This window comes from Stegodyphus dumicola, chromosome 5 (genome assembly GCF_044657685.1).
Source record: "Stegodyphus dumicola isolate Sdum_Otavi_A_Nest chromosome 5, ASM4465768v1".
NCBI lineage: Eukaryota > Metazoa > Arthropoda > Arachnida > Araneae > Eresidae > Stegodyphus > Stegodyphus dumicola.
The window spans coordinates 11,418,199-11,438,496 of NC_140772.1; the positions used below are offsets into that span (position 1 = coordinate 11,418,199).

A 20,298-nucleotide genomic window follows, 5' to 3' on the forward strand; every position below is an offset into this window, starting at 1 on the left:
AATATATAAAAGATTAAATTAGCAGCGTAAATTAATTTCCCTTCTCTATTCTAAAAATAGCAACATCTACTGGCACTGCGTCATTTCCATAAAAATCTATGTCATATGACTCTCACGTAATTCTGGTTATGTAAATTAAACTAAAACTCAAGCAGCCAATATAATAATTTTACAGACAGACTGTTGAAAAAATATTCAATTTCTTTCTGAGTGAGATATACGGGACGTTTTCTTGTAAAGTTTGACTGACTGACTGATAACTCATAGCCAGAATACCACTCAGATCAGTAGTTTATATATAGGGCTGAGACTATTTACAACAGTGAAAATTTTTCTTCTGACCTCTGTTATATGATCTCGCCATTTTAATCTTTCATTTAGCATTACTCCTAAATATTTCGCCTTACTAACTCAAGGAATCTCTTCAGAGAATAAGAAGAGCTTGCTATTGATAGTCAACTGTGTATTATTGTATGTGTCTATTAATAGTCAACTGTGTATGTATGACTTTTAGGAAAAACAAGCATCTGATAAATAACGTCTATGGTCCACTGAAACTGGTACGCATCTGCTGTGAGCGGTCGCCCAGACTACTTAAAAGGTTTTTTTTTTTTTTTAAAAAAAAAAAAAAGTGATAACTGAAACCATAAAAAAGTGTGAAACTCGATATGTGACCTTGTGGGAGGGGCTTAGGAAGGTAGGAGGAAGGACAGGAACCATTCTCCATTTTTAGTGGTCGAAACGACGGTTAGAAAATTCTCAGCGGTCTCTTAAACCGCTCACGGCAGTTAAAGCTTAAGCAAGGTTGACCCTTCTTTTTCACTCAGCTGGGAAGCAAAAGAAAAGAAACGCAATGGCATCCTCCCTGATTAGGCAGTGGCCAGTTAGAAAACTGCATGACAAAAGCCCTCTTAAATAAGGCACACATTTTCTGAAAATCTAAAATAGCCTTCCTGAAACTGAATAGACTTTCTGTAAAATTTTACGAAAAATAATTATTATGACTAAAAATAAACAATGAATGAAATTACTTTAAGTAAAATCGAAGTTGTCAAAACTTAATTATTTGAAAGTATGTTTAAATTCACTATTAAAACAGCATTTTTGATAGCATACACACGCTTTCCTAATCATAATAGAATACGGTACTTTCATCTCTTTCGTTGAAACAAAATTTAGGCCATATCTCTCCATACCAAATTCATTATATGCAAAATTTTCTGAATTGTTAAATTACTCATAAATCCTTTTCTGTGCATGAGAAAATTTACATATATTTTATAATACTTATAACTTTGTAGAATTAAAAGAAGCAGTGTGAACAGCATTCCCTTTTCACCTCCCTTTGTTGGACTTATACGTGGGATACTTAAATCGTATAAGTCCGCGTAAATATAATAACAAAGTTACACGTACATGTATATGTTTTTAATTACTTTACTTTGATTGATTCTTTATTCTTATTATATTTATTACTTTGATTTAAGTTTCTTAAACTGTGGGTCAGGACAATGATATTTCTTTAACTTCTTATAATAATTTTACAAATACCAAATATTTTTACTTAATGTATTTGAAAATAGATAAAGATAAGACAATGCAGACAAAGAAAAAACGAAAGCGTTTCAACGCACTTTCTTATAATAGAAACGCTCACTTTACATTAAAAATTAAAGTTAATGACCTAAAACTGCAATAGCATACTGCAAGTGAAGAAACTGACAGTTTCACTCACGCATGTGCCGGATCTGCGCAATACTTATGAGGTCTCACAAAATTTTCTTAAATATTAGTGGGTCCCCACATCAAAAAAATTACTTAAATTTATTGTTAAATTCTTAGTTCAAACGGTCCCTGAGGGACTATTGTCTTCGTTTTGCGTCGAATCACACTGAATATCCGTTTCACTTTTCAAACTGCTGCCACCAAATATTATCCCCCTGTATTATATTTGAAAAAATTAAATAATGAAGAATCTGTGTAAATGTATGTATGTTTCTCGCATTGTGATAAAACAACAGTACCTAGAGCCATAAAATTTTGAATGATGTAATCCTACTGTGAATATGGGCAACTGGAAGCCCAAATTTGCAATTTGTTTTATTATGGATTTCATATTTTGTAAAACTTTAAGGAATTTTTGATTAACAAACTCAAGAATTTCAAAGCGAGCAATGGCAACATTGTAGCAATATATATATATCCTCAGTGCGTGAGATTCTGTATCAGAAATTCTAAAGATATACGCACTTTAAACATATTGCTCTTGAACTGAATTTTATGGTTTGCTTCCATTTTGCGTTGAATCACTCTGAAATCCGTTTCAAGTCTGCATAAATGTATGTATGTTTCTCGCATTGTGATAAAACAACAGTACCTAGAGCCATAAAATTTTGAATGACGTAATCCTACTGCAAATATGGGCAACTGGAAGCCCAAATTTAAAATTTGGAATTAGTTTTATTATCGATTTCAATTTTCGATTTTGTAAAATTTTTGTTGTTTAGTTGTCACGTAGTAACAAAAAAGAATTGTTAAAAAATTAAATATTTATTAAACCAGATTTAAAGTAAAGTTCTTAATTAATTACAGCAAGTTCTTTGATTTGCTTCAATCGGAATTGCAAATTCTGAATGTGAACAACGGCTTCCATAAATCAAAGGTGAAGACTTCAAATCTTCCGAGAAAGATTTATTCTTCGATAATTGTTTTCTTAATACTTGCTCTCATAGTCATGAACAAACATGCTGGACTTTTTTTTCTTTCAATAGCTTCTTCATCATCACTACTTTCTTCATCTTCACTACTTTCAACTTCTATTGAAAAAGAGTCCCATGTTACTTTTTTTTTCTGCCTCTGATGATACCTCCTTTTTGAATGGCCATCTATAAATTAAAAAATAATAATAATAATAATAATAATAATAATAAGGCTAAAACTTTCCTGACAAAATAAAAATTCTCATTGTGCAAGCTAATATATTACAATCTATACCAGTCACACTTCCCAAGCATATTGCTACATGCGTATCAGTTCATTATGGATTGAATATACACAGGAACAATGATGATAATTTTATTTTTTTGGGACAAAAATTCGTCACCAAAACCATCGCCAGCTTCACATAACCATTTACTTCAATGGTAAGTAAAATGTTTAGAAGAAGTAAAGCCTCAGTGACACATCCACACCACGGAGGAAAATTAAGTAAAAAATGTGTAAGTCATCAACAAACTTTACAGACATAAAGACAAGCTTTGAAATTCATCTATGACTATGTCAAAACTGGCAGCAAAATCTGAGAACATGTCAGAGCACTATACGAATGATTTAAAAACATGAATTCTATCTATAAACTTGTAATTCTTATTTCTTTAACGTTAGAAATATGTTTAAGTTGCAGGTTTAATTTCATTAAAAATGTGATTCATGACATGAGAAGATAATAAAAGAAGAAAAGAAAAACACATAATGAACAACTGAATGTAAACTCATTGGAACGTTTTATTTTAGTTCATTGGAGAGTTTAATTATGGCGCAAACTATGAACAAAAATCAGAAACATTTGAAAGTATCTCAATATGAAGTTTTCTTATGCAATGCTAAAAACCCTAACTTCAATAAAATTTTATGGAAATCTTTAGCCAATAAGGGAGCTCGAAACATGTTTGGAAGCGCAATTATCCTAGCACATTTCTTATAACTAGCTTAAATTTTAATAATGTCAGTCATAATTTTAATTATTCCTGATGATTTGCCACTGAGAGATAAGAATCGCCTCCCTCATTTTCAAGTGATGAGGGATCGTGTAGTTACGCTAGAATAAATCGTGGAAATAAGTTTAAATGAAGTGCAGCAACAAATATGTATAATTTAATAGGACGTATGAGGAAGTCATGTGTCCTCATTAGACATCATGAATCTCATTCTGAGATTCCATAAAATCGTTTTTACCTTCTTGAGAAAAGCTTGTTCCTGAGCCTTCTACTTCAGTCACACGTTTGGATGTTGTTCCAGACTAAATAAAAAAGGGAAAAGAAAAAAAAAAAAACGTATTTCAAAGTTAATATTTTATATTGCTAAAGAAAAAGTATGTAAAATTGCATGCAGAATTGGTTACCTCTGAAAAGGACAAGTATTTCTCAAGTATCAAAAAACAAAGAACAAAACAAAAAAAAAAAAAAAAAAAAAAAAAAAAAAAAAAAAAAACTTTGTGAAAACTGAAGACTTTAGATGAACAATCTCAAAAAGAGTTAGCCATTAAATATATGTATGAAAAAAGCCTGACTGGTATTAAATTTAGGGAAGGCCATAGCACGAAAAATTTTTAGAATTTAGGACTAGGACCCGTATAGAATACACCGGGACGTAAAACGCCTCACATTAGCTGTGGATTGTTAAATATAAGTTTGTGATTATGTTTCCTCAGATTGCCAATAGATGCCGGTAGTGTTTGTTAGTAAAACGAAACTGTGATGTCATAATTATGTATATGTATTAGTTCGTCTATGGTGTTCGTCAATAAACTTTGTGTTGAATAACGCTCTCTGTTTATTACTTTAAATTCGATCCAGTCTGATTTATTAGAGACTTACATATATTAAGATACAATAACACGCCGAACAAATATTAATTTAGAAGGTCAAACTACAAAAATCAAAAATCAGCGTTATATTTTCAAAGTTTCACAGAACTAGTTTCGACGGATTTATCGAACCATCATCCTCAGCTGCAAAAGCGCAAATGGATTGCAGCTGAGGATGATGGTTGGGTAAAACCATCCAAACTAGTCTTGTGAAAATTTTAAAATATAACACTGATTTTTGTTGTTTGACTTCTAAATTAACTTGCATATATTTTGTTTATGGTGCCTTCATACCGGGATTTTACGAACCAGAAAAATCGACATAGTAAATATTTTGAAAATGGAGGGTGTTCTTGAAAATTTGAAAAAGAAACGATCGGTTGTAACGATCGGATCAATTAAATAGGAACTGATAGCCAAAGTCGAAACGAATTTAGCAAATAATGTTCCGCTAAGGAAAAAATTGAAACAACCGGGGATTTTTATAAACAGTTAATTGAAAAAATCATTCAGAAATCGAAACGAAAGTAACTTCGGAGGAGATTGTAAATGAAGTTATGCTAAGTCAAGAATACCAGGATAAAACTGTTATATGGAGCGGAAGAATGCATCAATTTCTGAAAAAGAATTCGGAATGTTTTAGAACAATCAGAAAATAAAGGCTAATGTTGCACTTCCAGATGAATCGAAAGCAGTGAAGTTACCATGTCTGCAAATCGGAACTTATTACGTAGATTCGTGTAAATGGTCGGACTTTTGCAACCAGTTCGAAAATACAATTCGCAATCATCAATAAACTGTAATATTTGCGTACCTAAAATTTTTACTTAGCGATAATGCTCTAGCTGCCATTTCCGGTTTCGCTTTAAGTGACCAGAATTATGATTCCGCAATAGAAATACCGAAAGAACATTTTGAAAAACAAGATGTTGTCATCACTTGAACCAGAGGGGAACATTTCAAATGTTAAAGCACTGCGTAAACTGTACGATGAAAGAGAACAACCGAAAGTTCCAACTGCTTTAGCTTTGTCAACGATGTATATTTTGTGATAAAGAAGACCATACGAAATATAATCTAACTAAACAAACGTTGTGTGGAATAACGCTCTCTGTTTATAACATTAAATTCTATCAAGTCTGATTTATTGCAGACTTGCATACATTTTGTTTAGGGATAAGCTTTCAGTATCTATATATTTCCTCAGCATTAAATCATAAGCGTGTGCAAGAAATATAAATTTCATTCTTACCTGCACTTGATATGCACTAGCTGGTGGGTGCTGCGGACGATTTGCCGAAGTTCGTGGAATCCTTGCGGTATGTACTGGAAACACTGGCAGGAGAAAGTAGACAGGGGCTCTCTCCATCTAGAGGATAAACGCAGAACAATGGCTTATATGCAGTTATGCACCATATAAACAAAAATATAACAATTTTTTATCAAAAATTAAAACAAATTTCTTAAAAAAAAATTTTACGTTTAATTTAGTAAATCCGAATTTTCATCGATTGAAATTCAATTAAATAAGTTGAAATTTTAAATTATAATTCGTAATTAAACTGTTTATAAATGAAATTGAGGACATGGTTGGTAGTGCGGCATAGTGGCCTAGAAGATAATCAGAGACCAACTGAACAATGAAATCCACGCAATTATATAACGTATAAACAAAAATTTATGATTTTTCTTCAAAAAATTAAATTTCAGTTTTAAATTTTTGTATGAATTTTTTAAATACAATTTTTGATGTGTATGACCAGTTAACACCACTGGTACAAAATTTATTCGTTATGATAATTTAATTTTAGCTTTTAAATTATAATCATGGATTGCATGTAATAAACTGAGTGATTAAAAATATACATTTCTTAATAATATTATTAACATTAACATAATTTAATTTAAGAAAAATACTTCTAACCCTGTGTATTATTGCCACCGGCATAGAATTTACTCGTTATGCTAATTTAATTCGATTTTCTACAATTTGAAATTTTTTTTTATTTGCTTTTAATAATAGAATCTAAGACACTAAAGTAACATATCCTAGTTTTAAATGCATTTATGAACCTCTAGTAAATTTCATTACTCATAACATAAAGATTCATTTATGGCAGTGTTTCAGGAATTTATCTTAGCAATAGAGATGTTCATAATGTGCATTATAAACTTAGGTATATAAAAATTGCTAATGTGCTTTACATTCACAGTCCATAAGTAGAAATGAAAATTTCCGATCAAATCGAATTTAAGTACCTTGAGAGTCTGAATCCCGTAAATTAAAACACGGAGACAGCTGGTGGCCATAAATGCAGCTCACCGCTGAACTTCCGTAAGTGCAAATACAACGCAGTATGCATTTTCCCAATGACGCTACGCGTTCGCAACGATCTAATGGAAAAGGGGCTTAATACAATTGTCCCACTTAGTATGCAGATGCAAAAAAGATAATGAAAGCCTTAGTTTTTTTTTTACTTCCTTGCACGAACTAAAGAGGAAGCATTCTAATCGCCAATAGTTTAGGCATCATATTTCGACGAAAATATACATTCTAACCGCTATAAACCGAAATATACATTCTAACCGCGAAAGCTATTTAACGATGTTTTTGCGTGACATCGGTACGTAAGAGCAGAATAAAAGACTTTTCCTTCTAAAAAATTATAAAACTGACTTGAAATGAATTCCGGAGAGAATTTTTCGCCGCGTCTGTGCGTACGTACTTATCTTGCATAACTGAAAAACGACTAGCCTCAGAAAGTTGAAATTTTGTATATGTGACTAGTATAACATGTAGATGTGCACCTGGCATGCTCATGCGCTATTCACTTATTCTGGGAACGTTTGGTAAGAAATGTATAAACTTGTTTAAAATGTATCTTAGGTAAAGATTCTTTATTTTATGAAGAACTCTATACTGTTTTGGTTACAGTTGAAGGTGTTATTAATTCCAGACCTATAATCTATGCAGGCAATAAATCAAATGAACCTGATCCTCTTTCCCCATCTCATTTTATAACTGGATCTAGATTGACTGTTTTGACTTCATCTGAATCCTAGATCTACAATATCTCAGTTGATTAAAAGATGGAAGCTTAGGCAATTATTATTACAGTATTTTTGAAAAGGTTTTATAAGGAATATGTGTTAAAACTCTTTGCGGCTCAGTGTTCCACTACATGGAACACCCAAATTGAATCGCTTCTGAAAACCTTTAAATTCAACCGTAAATAGATAAAAAATTCCTTTATTATATACTTTGAATTTTTCTCTTTAAACAGTATGTAGCAGCATATCACAAGGATACACAGAATTTTCATTTATTATGTGTTATTAAAATCCACTTTTTTTCAAGTAATTTTCTCTATTTTTTTAATGATATAAAATTTTTATTTGGGAAAAAAAAAAAAAAAAAAAAAAAAAAAATTAGGCATAATTTTGCTGCCTGTACTCCAAATTATTTGTTCTATATTTTTTTTTTTAATCTTTCATACAAAAACCATACGCAGAATCATTGAATGAAACCAGGTGTTCCATTAGCGGAACACTGCGCCTTTAGCGATCTCATGCTGTTACGAATCAGAACATCTGTGCTTAGGAGAGAACATCCGTTGTTTACGTTTTCTGTTTCCGTTGTTTTGGGGGAGATGAATTCAAACAAAGCAGTATTGAGGGGTGAGGTGTGTTTTGTGTTATGAAAGCCCTAATATTGGCATCTCGAATTTTTTGGGAGTAGTTTTTAGGCGGGAATTTTATTAGTAGCTTGACTCATTTTTACATAGACCTGCACGAATTTTTTGCTGTCGCATTTTAGTCTCATTTCCATTTATTTTCAATAATTGTGTAGATATTTTTCGTGTATGTATATATTATAGGCTTATTTTTCTTTATTGTTAACATTAATCGTAGTTATTTTTTTTATTATTAATTTTCCATAAATGGCGCGGAAAGGTCTAACTCTTTCCGAAGCGCTCTTTCCGAAAATTTGTAAATATTTTTGTACATAGGACTTGTGTATATAGATATTTATCTCATTTATCCGTATATATTCAAAAATATTGTGTATATCCAGGAAACCATGTATAGAGCCATAATACAGAGTTTTTTCTTTCTTATACAAACGCTTCTACTCATTTTCGTACTTCACTGCAATGCTAGCTTAGTCGCACTTTTAAAAGCTCTGGCGGCGCAGTGTTCCACCTCATGGAACACCCACAGAATTAAAACGGTAAGTGAAATTTTTACAAAATTTTACCTGTATACTCCTTTAGGACTAAATAGACCGCATACAACTTTTTTTGTTGAAATTCCGACGTTAACGTATAGTGCGCCGCAAAGGGTTAAAATTAAAATCAGTTATGTTTTCAAAAACTCAAAAAAATTGTCCTGTGTTTAAAATTAGTGATGTTGTCCTTGCACGAGAAGATAATGCGAAACGTTGTAATTAGAATTTAGGATTAAAGAATTATATCACGGAAGAGATGGTAGAATTAAATCTTGTGAAATTCAGTTCGATAAGGGTGTTGGTAGAAAACCAACGGAAAGACTTTATAATCTTGAAGTTCAGTAAGATTGATGCATCCGTTCACGGAGGCATGGGGGGAAGTGTTAAATACAAGTTTGTGATTATGTATTTTCAGATTGCCAATAGATGACGGTAGAGTTTCTTTGTAAAAAGAAACTGTGATGTCATAATTATGTATATGCATTAGTTCGTCTTTCGTATTCGTCAATAAACGTTGTGGGGAAGAACGCTCTTTGTTTATTACTTAAAATTCGATCCAGTCTGATTTATTAGCCTTACATATATTTTATTTATGGATAAGTATATATATATTAAACATCATTAAATCAGAAGCACGTGCAAGAAATATAAATTTAATTCTTACCTGCACTTGATATGTACTAGCTGGTGGGTGCTGCGAAGGATTTGCCGTAAATGGTGGATTCATTGCGGGATGTTGTGGAGGCACTGGTGGGAGAAAGTAGCCAGGATACCTCTCCATCTAGAAGATAAACGCAGAATAATGACACATATGCAATTACGTACCATATAAACAAAAATATAAGATGATTTTTTTTCATCTGAAAATTAAAACTAATTTGTTAAAAAATTGTCTAATTTAAATTTTTATATTTAAATTATTTAATTTACGTAGATTTTGTGTATAGTAAGATTACCTTAGAAAATTCAAATTTTATCTAATGAAATTCAAGTATACCGCTCTCGAGACTCAGAATTAAAATGGAAATATACAAGGGCAGAAGAGGTCCCATGCAGTGCTTCCAATGCCAGAAATTTTTCCATGCGCAGGCAAAGTGCAAGCACACACCTGGTTGTGTTAAACGTAGAGCCGAGGGACTATCAAAACCCGTCTCTGAGCTCTCAACTTGTGGCAACTGTGGATTACAACATACACCAAACTACAAATTTTGTATGCACTACCCCCAAAACCCGCTCTACTAAGTCCTACTAAAGTCGTCCCACGAGTCACAAAGCAGACAAGGTCATTAAAAACAGTGCGACGTCCCCGGAAGTAATTGTAGTAACACAGAAACTTGAGGAAGAAAAGACTGTTATAGGTCAACTCATGGCGGCTCACGCCGTCTTAAACGACACCATGCAAGTCCTCCTGGTTACTAAGCCAGAGGAAATTAAAGCCAAAAACTGGCCTGTGAACCATGGATAATATCACCAATAACATGTGTTCCCCATTGAAAATCGTTCTATGGAACGCAAACAATCTCACCAACAAACCGCACGAATTACATGACTTCCTCTCTGTGAATGATATAGACATTTGCATGAACACGGAATCTCACGCTACGCCCTCACATAACCTGAGAATACCGAACTGAAGTGACAGAAGTGAACTCACACTGAAGTGACAGACTTCACCACCGTGGCGGCGGCGCTAGGATGTCTGTAATAAAGAATCTTGATTCCTGTTTTATTTCTGCTGATAATTCCAACGGCTATGAAGCCTTGAAATTGTACATTACTCTTCCTAAATTCGGTCCCACGGTTTTCTGAACAATTTACAACCCCCCCTGGAAATCTTAGCGTAAATCATATGGACACTCGTTTAAATTCTAACATGTCTACAGTCCTTGGATAAGATATCAACGCAAAGCACTCAGACTGGTGTTGCTGCAATACTGATAGAAAAGGTCAAGTCATCCATCACTATGTCGTCAGTAAACCGTTATTTCTCCATGTTCCTGAAGAACTCATTTAAAGGCCTAAAGTAAATAACAGAAGGCACGATATTCTTGATTTATTCATCACTACAGTTAACATCTCCATGGCTCTCTCTGTTCAAAATGAGCTTTCGTCAAATCATGTCCCGATTGTTGGATATCTGGGCATCCAGCAAAACAAGGATCTTCCTCCAGCTAAAGTCACGGACTGGGACTTGTTTCGTAATATTGCTATCACTACGAAACTTAATATTGGCACTTTACGAACTGAACCTGATATTGACGAGGTAATAAGTACCCTCACAGCCTTCCTTAGCCAATCAAGGGATGAAGCTACTCATACTGTTGATGGTAACCTCGAAAAATATAAACTTCCAGCCACATCAGAGAAATTATGAGGACTCGAAACTGGCTGAGAAAGGACTTTAAGAGGACATGGGACTCCTTGCTCAAAACCTCAATCAACATGCTCAACAGTAAAATCAAGCAGCTTATTCAAACAGCCACCTGGAATGACAAGAGTTCCAATATTAATTTGGACCCTAAACCAATTTGGAAAATCAAAAATTTTGAAGAAAACTGGCAGTCAAAACTCTCCCATCAAAGATGTTCGAGGACTGGTTTATTAAAACGTTGAGAAGGCGGAGCTTTTTTCAGCCACCTATCAGTGGAATTTACGCCCAATGCTCAGGTGTCCAATCCGGATTCTGAAAAACGTATCACCGAATTTGTCGAAAAATATATCATGTATCCTGCATCATGCAATATCCCTAAATTTACTACTCCGGTGGAAATTAAGAAAATTATCAGAACTCTCAATCTGAAAAATCTCCAGGAATAGATTCTATTAAAACAAAATGCTGAGATACGAGAGAAAATTATCAGTAAGCTGACTAGCATTCCCTATGCTTGCCAGCAAAATCTCTACTTTTTGAAAAGCATGGAAGCATGCTACCATTTTCCTCATTCAGAAACCAAGGAAGCCTCATGACAATCTCGCACGTTACCGGCCCATCAGGTCTGCTCTCTGCTCTTAGTAAAATCTTAGACAGAATTATTTATGAACGAATCAAGGATTATCTCAGTGTAATTACTTCCAATCAGCATGGTTTCCGCATGGGGCTTTCCACTACTACTCAGCTTGTGAGAATCACAGAATTTATCGGTAGTTCCTTACACAACAAAATGAGTACCGCCAATATTGATGCTAGACGTGGCCAAAGCTTTTCAACAGGTGTGGCACACAGGACTTATCTACAAACTCATCCAGATGGACTTCCGGATAGAAATTAAACCTATGTTCCAGTCATTCCCACAAAATCGTACATTCTCAATTCGACAAGGAAATGACATCTCTGGTTCAAGAAACATCCTCTGTGGCAACCTCAAGGAAGGGCTATTGAGGCAATTTTGTATACTCTATATATAAATGACTTCCCTGATTTCAGAAAAGACAGTAATACCTTGCTCGCCTGTTATGCAGACGAAACGGCGATTCTTATTGAGACGCTCAAATTATGAAATGGAAACAATTTCAAGAAAAGATCTCTGTTATTGAGGGCATGTGTGCAAAATGGAAAACGTGCATCCAGCTAGAAAAATCACAATTTCTACTGAAACGAATGTATCGTACGCAGGATAAAATCGCCAACAACATCACTCTGTTCGGACATCAAGTTCCTAAAATCAAGCAGGCTGTTTACCTAGGAGTTGTGTTAAACCGCCCATTCACCTGGTCAACGCACATCAGACGAGCTAGTAGCACGGCGTGAGGAGTTGCCATGAAACTATACTCCTTCTCTAAAGATCAACTGCTGATGCTAAATCGCAAAAGGCATATTTATCTTTCTTTTATTTGGCCCATGATTACATATGACTCTCCAACACGGACAAATGCCAGCGAAAGGATATTCAGTCTCTGTAGATAATGCAGACTAAGATTCTTAGGATTATCACTGGAGCCCAATACTACGTACTAAATAAAAATCTTTACGATGACCTCAAAATTGAGCTCATCTCCGAATTTCTGCACAGACTAAACTGAAAATTTTATTACAAGGCCATCCGAAATACGTCAGCCTGCCTTTCGGGCATTTTTACCTATGAAATACTTGACGAGGACAGAAATATCAGGCCCTGCGCGTCATGAAAGTCAGAAAATGCACAGCCATAATATCAGCACTAGACAGCGTTCCGTCCAGCCCACATACTAGGAGTATTTTACTTAAATTAACTATATTGCGAAGTATACTCAAAACTTTACTACATTTGACGTTTGCATAGTAGGATTCAACTGACTATTTTCTTGCTCCTGATTGGATTTTAGCTCATCAAACTCTCACCGCCAGTGAGTCTGCAGAGACAACGTTTCTCATTTTATTAATCTCAAGTCTTCACATCTTTATGGTGAAACAGTTATGAGAAGCCAGTATGTGTGAGGACCCAAGTGGGATGCCGCGGTAAGCTCTAGTAAGAGCAGGATAAATTCCTACTGAACACCAGAATACGCAACTAAAGCATCCAAAGATGTGCACCTCGTATTGTGGTTGCAATCGGCGGCACCAAACGTATATAAATATATGTATATATACTCTGTTACCCGGTTCAGTGATCTCAGTTTCTTTACTTTTTTATGTTTATTAATTGTTCATTTTTTGCTTTAAACAGGATTGAATTATGTTGTTCTTATCTTCCGATTAGGATTTTTATGCCTTTAGAAGATCTGCGTGTAATATTTGTAGAGTTATCAACAATTTAAAAGTTGTTTAAGCTAAGACTTGTTTTTGCCATGGCGGCCATGTTTGTTTACATTTGAAACTTGGCAGAATAGCGGATTCGTTGCCAATCTAGAATTTTGCAACAATAAAGATAACGCCTTCTTTTACTATTGCGAATAAAATCATGCTTAATCCATTCTGGAATTTATTCGAGGAAATAAGTGTTTAAGATTTATTTCGTAATTTTTAATAGATACATTATGTTATTTAAGTTTTTATGTATTTGTGCCTTGTGAGGAAGTGAGACCTGAATTAATTGAATGATAAATACTGAATCGTCTGTGAAAAACTATTTATTTATTTATTTATTTATTTTTTGCTTAGTTTGCTTAATTTCTTTTATGCATCGTTCTAGATTTATTATAATATTTGAATAGAACATGTGGCAACGATTAGATAATTCATCAAATGATATAAATTTACATGCATTCTGAGTTACAATATGGAGGACATGTAACGCTGTTAAGTAAACCTAGCGCCAGAGTGTCGCTATGGTAAACAAATGTAATGAATTTTAAAAAGCGCATTTATTCTATTGTGGTTTATGCGCTATCGACGAGGTAGATTTTATTCAATCCTATAAGTTTAAATGAAATGCAAGAATAAATGCATGTAATTTAATATTCCGTACAAGGAAGTCATGTTGTGTACACATCAGATTTTTTCTTCATGATTTAAAAATAAATGCACAGGGTGTGGGGGAGAAAATGTATAACTTAAGAGAACGTAGCGAATTTCATCTGCTATTTTTTAACAAAATGCTTAGTTATGAGATATTGTCTTCGATATCTTTCAGAATATCAAAAGAAAAATTAGTTTAGAAGTAATAAAAGAAAAAAAAATAGAATTATTACCTGAGCATAAACAGGAAATGGCGTGCCTATGATCTGATTAATATGTGCAGAGCCTGGTCCTTCAGCTCTTTGACTTGAATGCGTTTTCCAAGTCTTCTAGAAGAGAAAAACACAAAAAAGCAATTGAACAATGAAATACAATATATACAATGCAAAGCATACTGTTATGAATTTTGTACATAGATAGATGATTTTAGTGTGATTACCGTATTTACTCTCATAATAGTCACCTTCGTGTAATAGGCGCCTCCCCCTTTTGAAACAGAAAAAATCTGCAAAAGTGTACAATATTCTGTAGCAATTTTCTACCCATAATAGTAGTAGCACCTTGACTTTCACAATGAAAAAAAAAAGTAAAAAAGCGCGACTATCACGCGAGTAAACATGGTATATGTGAAACTGATGTAATTTTCTGTGCATGTAACGCGAAAAATCTGAAGAGAGAAGCTACACTGGAAAAGTGAGAATACAGGGCAAGTCCATTTAATGTTACGTAAAGGGGTATCTTGGTAATTTTGCAGGATATCGAAAAGTCGACAACGAGTTTGCTACTTATTGTGTTGGAAAATTTGATGAGAAATTGCGCAAACCTTAGTCGACCGTTTCGCGATATTTTAGTCCGGTTCCTGTATCACAATAGTAGTTATTTGAAATTGAATAAATGTAATTGACCACTATATTAGTCGCAACAATATAGTGGTCACTCTTTATTTATGCGTAATATAAAATCTGAGAACTTTCAGATTTCTTTTTTTTTTTTTTTTTTTATGGTTTTGTCGGTGCTTTCAAGTAAGCCTAGCACAGTTATCGGAAGAAATTTGTAGGGAAACTCCCTGGAAATACTTCGCTTATAGTTTTCATACCCCACGCTCCTGATTAGAGATTTATTTTTTATTTTTTATTTCTCTGATGAGATGCAAATATTCAACAGTGCTCAGTTACTGGAAAGAAGCATCCCCATTTTTTTAAACCCATTTCTCAGAACTCTGTGGAACAATGTAAACACAAGCGTACTTTGGTTTCAAACCTTATCCCTAATAGAATAGAGTTGTACTTTTCTAATCAATACCAAAAACATGTTTCTTGATGTGCTCTTGTGTTCGATGTGCTGATGTGCTTGTGACTAGCAATGCGAAATCTGTTGCAAAAACAAAATGACCGTAGCATTTACAGCTTTAAAAATATATGAATATTCAATTCGAGATTAACTACACCAAAAGGAATAATTACTCAAATGGGCAACATATTATTGACAAAAAAATAGCCTTCTATAATTGCAATGAATTCAAATCTCAGCATCTTCCAATTATCTAGTTAATTTTTAAAAACAAATTACATATTTTTCTGTTCAACATAACCTGCCTTACACCAAAAGATAAAATTGGTCTTAGAAATTTATTCTGCCTATAAACAATATTATCTGCACAATAGAGGAGGCGGAACTGGCATTCTGATTTAATACTAGCTTTACATTATAATCATAAATTACTTTTAATAAACTAATTTGTAAAAAAGTGCACACTTCTTAATAATATTATTAACATTTACATAATATAATTTATGAAAAGTATTTCTAACACTGCGCACCATAAAGAGTAAATTTAATTCGATTTACTTCAACTTGAAACATTTTTTTTTATTTAATTTTAATAATAGAATCTGAGAAACTAAAGAAACATATACTAGTTTTAAATGCATTTATGAACCTCTTGTAAATTTCATTATTCATAAGATAACGATTCATTATGGCAGTGTTTCAAGAATTTATCTTAGCAGTAGAGATGTTCATAATGTGTATTATAAACTTGGTTATCTAAAAATTGCTAATGTGCTTTACATTCCCAGTTCATAAGTAGAAACGAAAATTTCCAATAAAATCGAATTTAAGTACCTTAAGAGTCTGAATCCAGTAAATTAAATACAGAGACAACTGGTGGCAATAAATGCAACTGACCACCAAACTTCCGTAAGTGCAAATCCAACGCAATATGCGCTTCTCCCAATGACGCAACGCACGAATGGAAACGGGGCTTAACAGAATTCTCCCACTTAGTATGCAGATGCAAAAAAGATAATGAAAGCCATAGTTTTTCACTGCATGATATAATAATAAATGCATAGGGGGGGAAATGTATAATTTAAGAGAAAATAGCGAATTTCATCTGCTATTGTAAATATTATTAAATTTTTGAATGCTATAAATGCTTAGCTATGAGATATTCTCTTTTATATCTTTCAGCATATCAACAGAAAAATTATTTTAGAAATAAAATATATCTATATATATAATTGTTACCTTAACATAAACAGAAGTTGGTGGGCCTAGGTTCTGATTAATAGCTGGAGAGCCTGTTTCTTCACCCTTTTGTCTTGAATGCATTTTCCAAGTCATCTAGAAGAGAAACAACAACAACAACAAAAAAAAAAAAAAAAAAAAAAAACAATTGAACAATGAAAAATATACAAGGCAAAACATGCTGCTATGAATTTTGCACAGATAGATGATTTTAGTGGAATTACCATATTTACTCGCACACTAGTCGCTGTCTTGTAAGAGTCGCACCCCCGTTATGAAGCAGGAGAAATCTTCAAAAGCGAATTACATTTTGTAGTAATTTTTCCCTCATAAGAGTAGCACCAAGAATTTCACAATGAAAATGTGCCACTATCACGGGAGTAAACACGGTATATGTAAATTGTAATTTTCTCTGCACTTAACGCGAAAAATCTAAAGAGAGAAACTATAGTGGAAAAGTAAGAATACAGGGCAAGTCCATTTAATGTTATGTAAATGTATAAATGTGATGTAAGTGTATAAAATTGATGAAATCATCACATTTATATATTGTGTAAATGTGATTAACAACTAATGTATATGACCTACTATGGAATCTCGTGGGTAAGACTGCTGAACTTTGATATCTGAACAAACTCCATATTCTGGCGAACAAATTCATTGCATGGATGCTTTCATGGGTTTTCCCATGTATAACATAAACAAAGCCATATCCTTGAAGTATCCATGAAGGCATATTTTCTCCTTCACAGCCCAGCAGATAAGACACCTGAGCACTGTTACTTCAGTCCAAGTTCAGATCTCAGTGACCAAACTGGCTGCATGCACGTTTTCATAGATTTCTCCCTTGCGTAACATGAGTACAAGCCAGTTTACGTCAGAAAGCCCACCATGAAAGCATCACTACGTCAGGGAAAATAGACTAGTATACTTTAATTTAATAAATCCAAATCTCTTTTGAGCAGACAGTTCATATCTTTGCCTAAATCTAAAGTACAGATATTAAAATCCTATTCTACATATATATTTAGAATATATATCCAGTAAACAGAATATTATTTTTTAATGTTTCTTATAAATTATTAGGCATATATCTAGAGATAGACAGATAGAAAAAAGCTATGTAAATCCTTCTGGATCCTCTCCCCGACCCCACCAACAAGGCCAACATATTTGTCAGAAATTTCCACTTTTAACAGAAAGCATAACAAGTCCATTCAATGTACATTTGTTCATGTTGCTCTTAATCAATTTTAGTTTATAAATCGTTCTGCACTAACAGCATTTATAAGAATTTTTTGAATTCAGGAGAGGTTGTAAATAAATTTAAGTATAGCTGACTAAGGTTCCGTTAATAATCATTTTAATGTTATCTGAGGACTATTTCTTTGTATATAAAGAGTTCATCTCATTTCTAATTCTAAACGATAAATATGAGATTTATTTCTATAAGACACTAAGAGCCATTTTTCCTTTAAGACACTTCATGAAGGCATCCCTAATTCTTAAGCAGATAGCTCTAATATCCATTGGTTAATTTTTCCCCGAGCTTTCATTCGTGATAGCAGAATTGGCAGGTTGCATAGATATGTTCGTAGTTTTTCCACATGTTACTCAATACAAGCCAGTTTTTATTTATTTATTTATTTTTAAAAAATTTCCAAGCCATGAGTATTGCTTCACATCTTTGTTGTAATAAATTACTTGATATTTATATTCTTGTGCATTAGAAATCTGTTGGTTTTGCTATATTACAAAAGAGATCTCAGATTATCCTACAAAAGACCTGTTTGTGTAACGTAAGAACGGTCCCACTAGGCAATTATTAAAAGGAACGTAAATAAAGCACTGACAACGGGCAAAGATACGGAAGCCACAAATATGGAAAACTAAAAAAAGTTTACTGTTACGTAAAATCAACTGACACAGTTGCAGTAATAACGTTTTCAGATCGAGATGAATCTTCGTGAAGTTAGAAGAACATTGCACACATATATATTCTAGTGCCTTGGAATAGGCAAAGTCTGTTTTCCAATACCAGTTTTTGGCATTTTTAAAAAACTTTCAGTAAACTACGTACCATGCTTATGACTTAGTAGTATTCATTTCACTGATTTTGTTGCATTTGTCGCTGTTACTTGAATTTATAATATCCCAGCTGTTCGATATCGTGAGAAATCCTGTATAATTGTCTACGAAAAATTTAAATATTTCTTTCAAATAGTCTAGTTCTGGTTTACGTTTTGCATTTTACTGTTAAGATACGGGTACGATAAACTCGCAACATGTTGTTCATAGGAAGAGTATAAGTGAAATGCTTTCAATATCTTCCTTTCATCGTGCAGATCATTGTGCACTATCTAAAAGTAAAAACTAATTCCTGTTGCACTAAAGACATGTCGCAGTTTGTAACTGATAAAGAATACTATACATAGTTTGCATATCTACTATCGAAATGCGACCATTCCCTATGTAAGCATAACTACACAATGAAAGGTATATATTGAAAGTTTGTCATTTATAATCAAACCAATAAACACATTGAAAGTATTTTTAGAGCTGGATGAAAACTAAATTGGAGAACCCAGCCGGCAGAAATTACCAAAGGAAAACAATTTAAGAAAAATGACTAAACACAGGAGAAAATCAGAATCTCTGTGCAAGCTTCGCTCTTTAGATGCCCTGTATTCCGCTGTGTTTAACGTTCTTAGTGAGTTGAAGTGATAACTAGTGATTGTGCTTTATCATAGTAAGAAGAGTTCTACGAGTACTTTTGTGAAACGTTCAAGAACCGTAAAATATTTCTTTTGGAAAAATAAATTTTATCAAGCTATCACCAGTTCGGTATGCTTACAATACATTACGAACACCGAAATATACGTTTGTAACTCAAATAAATTACAGTGGATGAAAATGCTTTCTCCTTATTCTATAGAATTCATCCTTTCGAGAGCTAGAATTAAAATGTGTTAAACGAAAATGCTCTGTCAAGTACTGTTTCTAATGCCACAACACTTAATAATAACTAACCTAAAATGAGTAGCAGTATCATGTCCCAGATTTTATTTTTAAAAGAAAGAAATGGTGTCCGTTTTACAAAATAATTGATTTCTGTTATATGTTTCATATATTTGACCCATTAATAAAAATAAACATATATGGAGACATATACGCAAAACAAATACAAATAACTACTTACAGTAATCCTCTGTTCTGCAATCGAGAATGAAGGAATAAATTCAGGAGGTGTATAATTCTCATACATTGAGGCATACATTGTGGGAAAACTATAAAATAAAAACAAAATTAATCAAAATCTACAGACTTCTGCACATGGAAATTTAAGTACTTTTAAGGACCTTTAATGAAAAAATTTAAGAAACCAACAACAAATTGGAATTGAATAATTTCAATTAAAGATATAGATATGCCTGAATTTTACTTTTGTGATACCATCCTAAGAATAAAATAGATTCACAGGTAGAACAAACTATTATTATAATTTAATAAACATAATTATAAAAAAATTAGTATAAAATCAACTTTATAAAATTTATCAAGTATAGTGTTAAATATTTTGCC

At 33.1% G+C, this 20,298-nt stretch overlaps 1 protein-coding gene across 1 annotated transcript in view; it reads right to left on the reverse strand.

Annotated features, from left to right (window-relative positions):
• Nucleotides 1–2,564: 2,564 nt before the first annotated feature.
• Nucleotides 2,565–20,298, reverse strand: part of LOC146997047 (uncharacterized) — a 41,333-nt gene continuing 23,599 nt past the window's right edge. Inside the window, exons 2-8 of the mRNA XM_085816340.1 lie at nucleotides 19,916–20,003; nucleotides 16,717–16,812; nucleotides 14,421–14,516; nucleotides 9,478–9,594; nucleotides 5,838–5,954; nucleotides 3,955–4,018; nucleotides 2,565–2,885 (exon numbers count right to left, since the gene is read on the reverse strand). Coding sequence (XP_085672466.1) covers nucleotides 2,692–2,885; nucleotides 3,955–4,018; nucleotides 5,838–5,954; nucleotides 9,478–9,594; nucleotides 14,421–14,516; nucleotides 16,717–16,812; nucleotides 19,916–19,993 — 762 coding nt within the window. The 5' untranslated portion in view covers nucleotides 19,994–20,003 and the 3' untranslated portion in view covers nucleotides 2,565–2,691. The remainder of the gene's footprint in view (nucleotides 2,886–3,954; nucleotides 4,019–5,837; nucleotides 5,955–9,477; nucleotides 9,595–14,420; nucleotides 14,517–16,716; nucleotides 16,813–19,915; nucleotides 20,004–20,298) is intronic.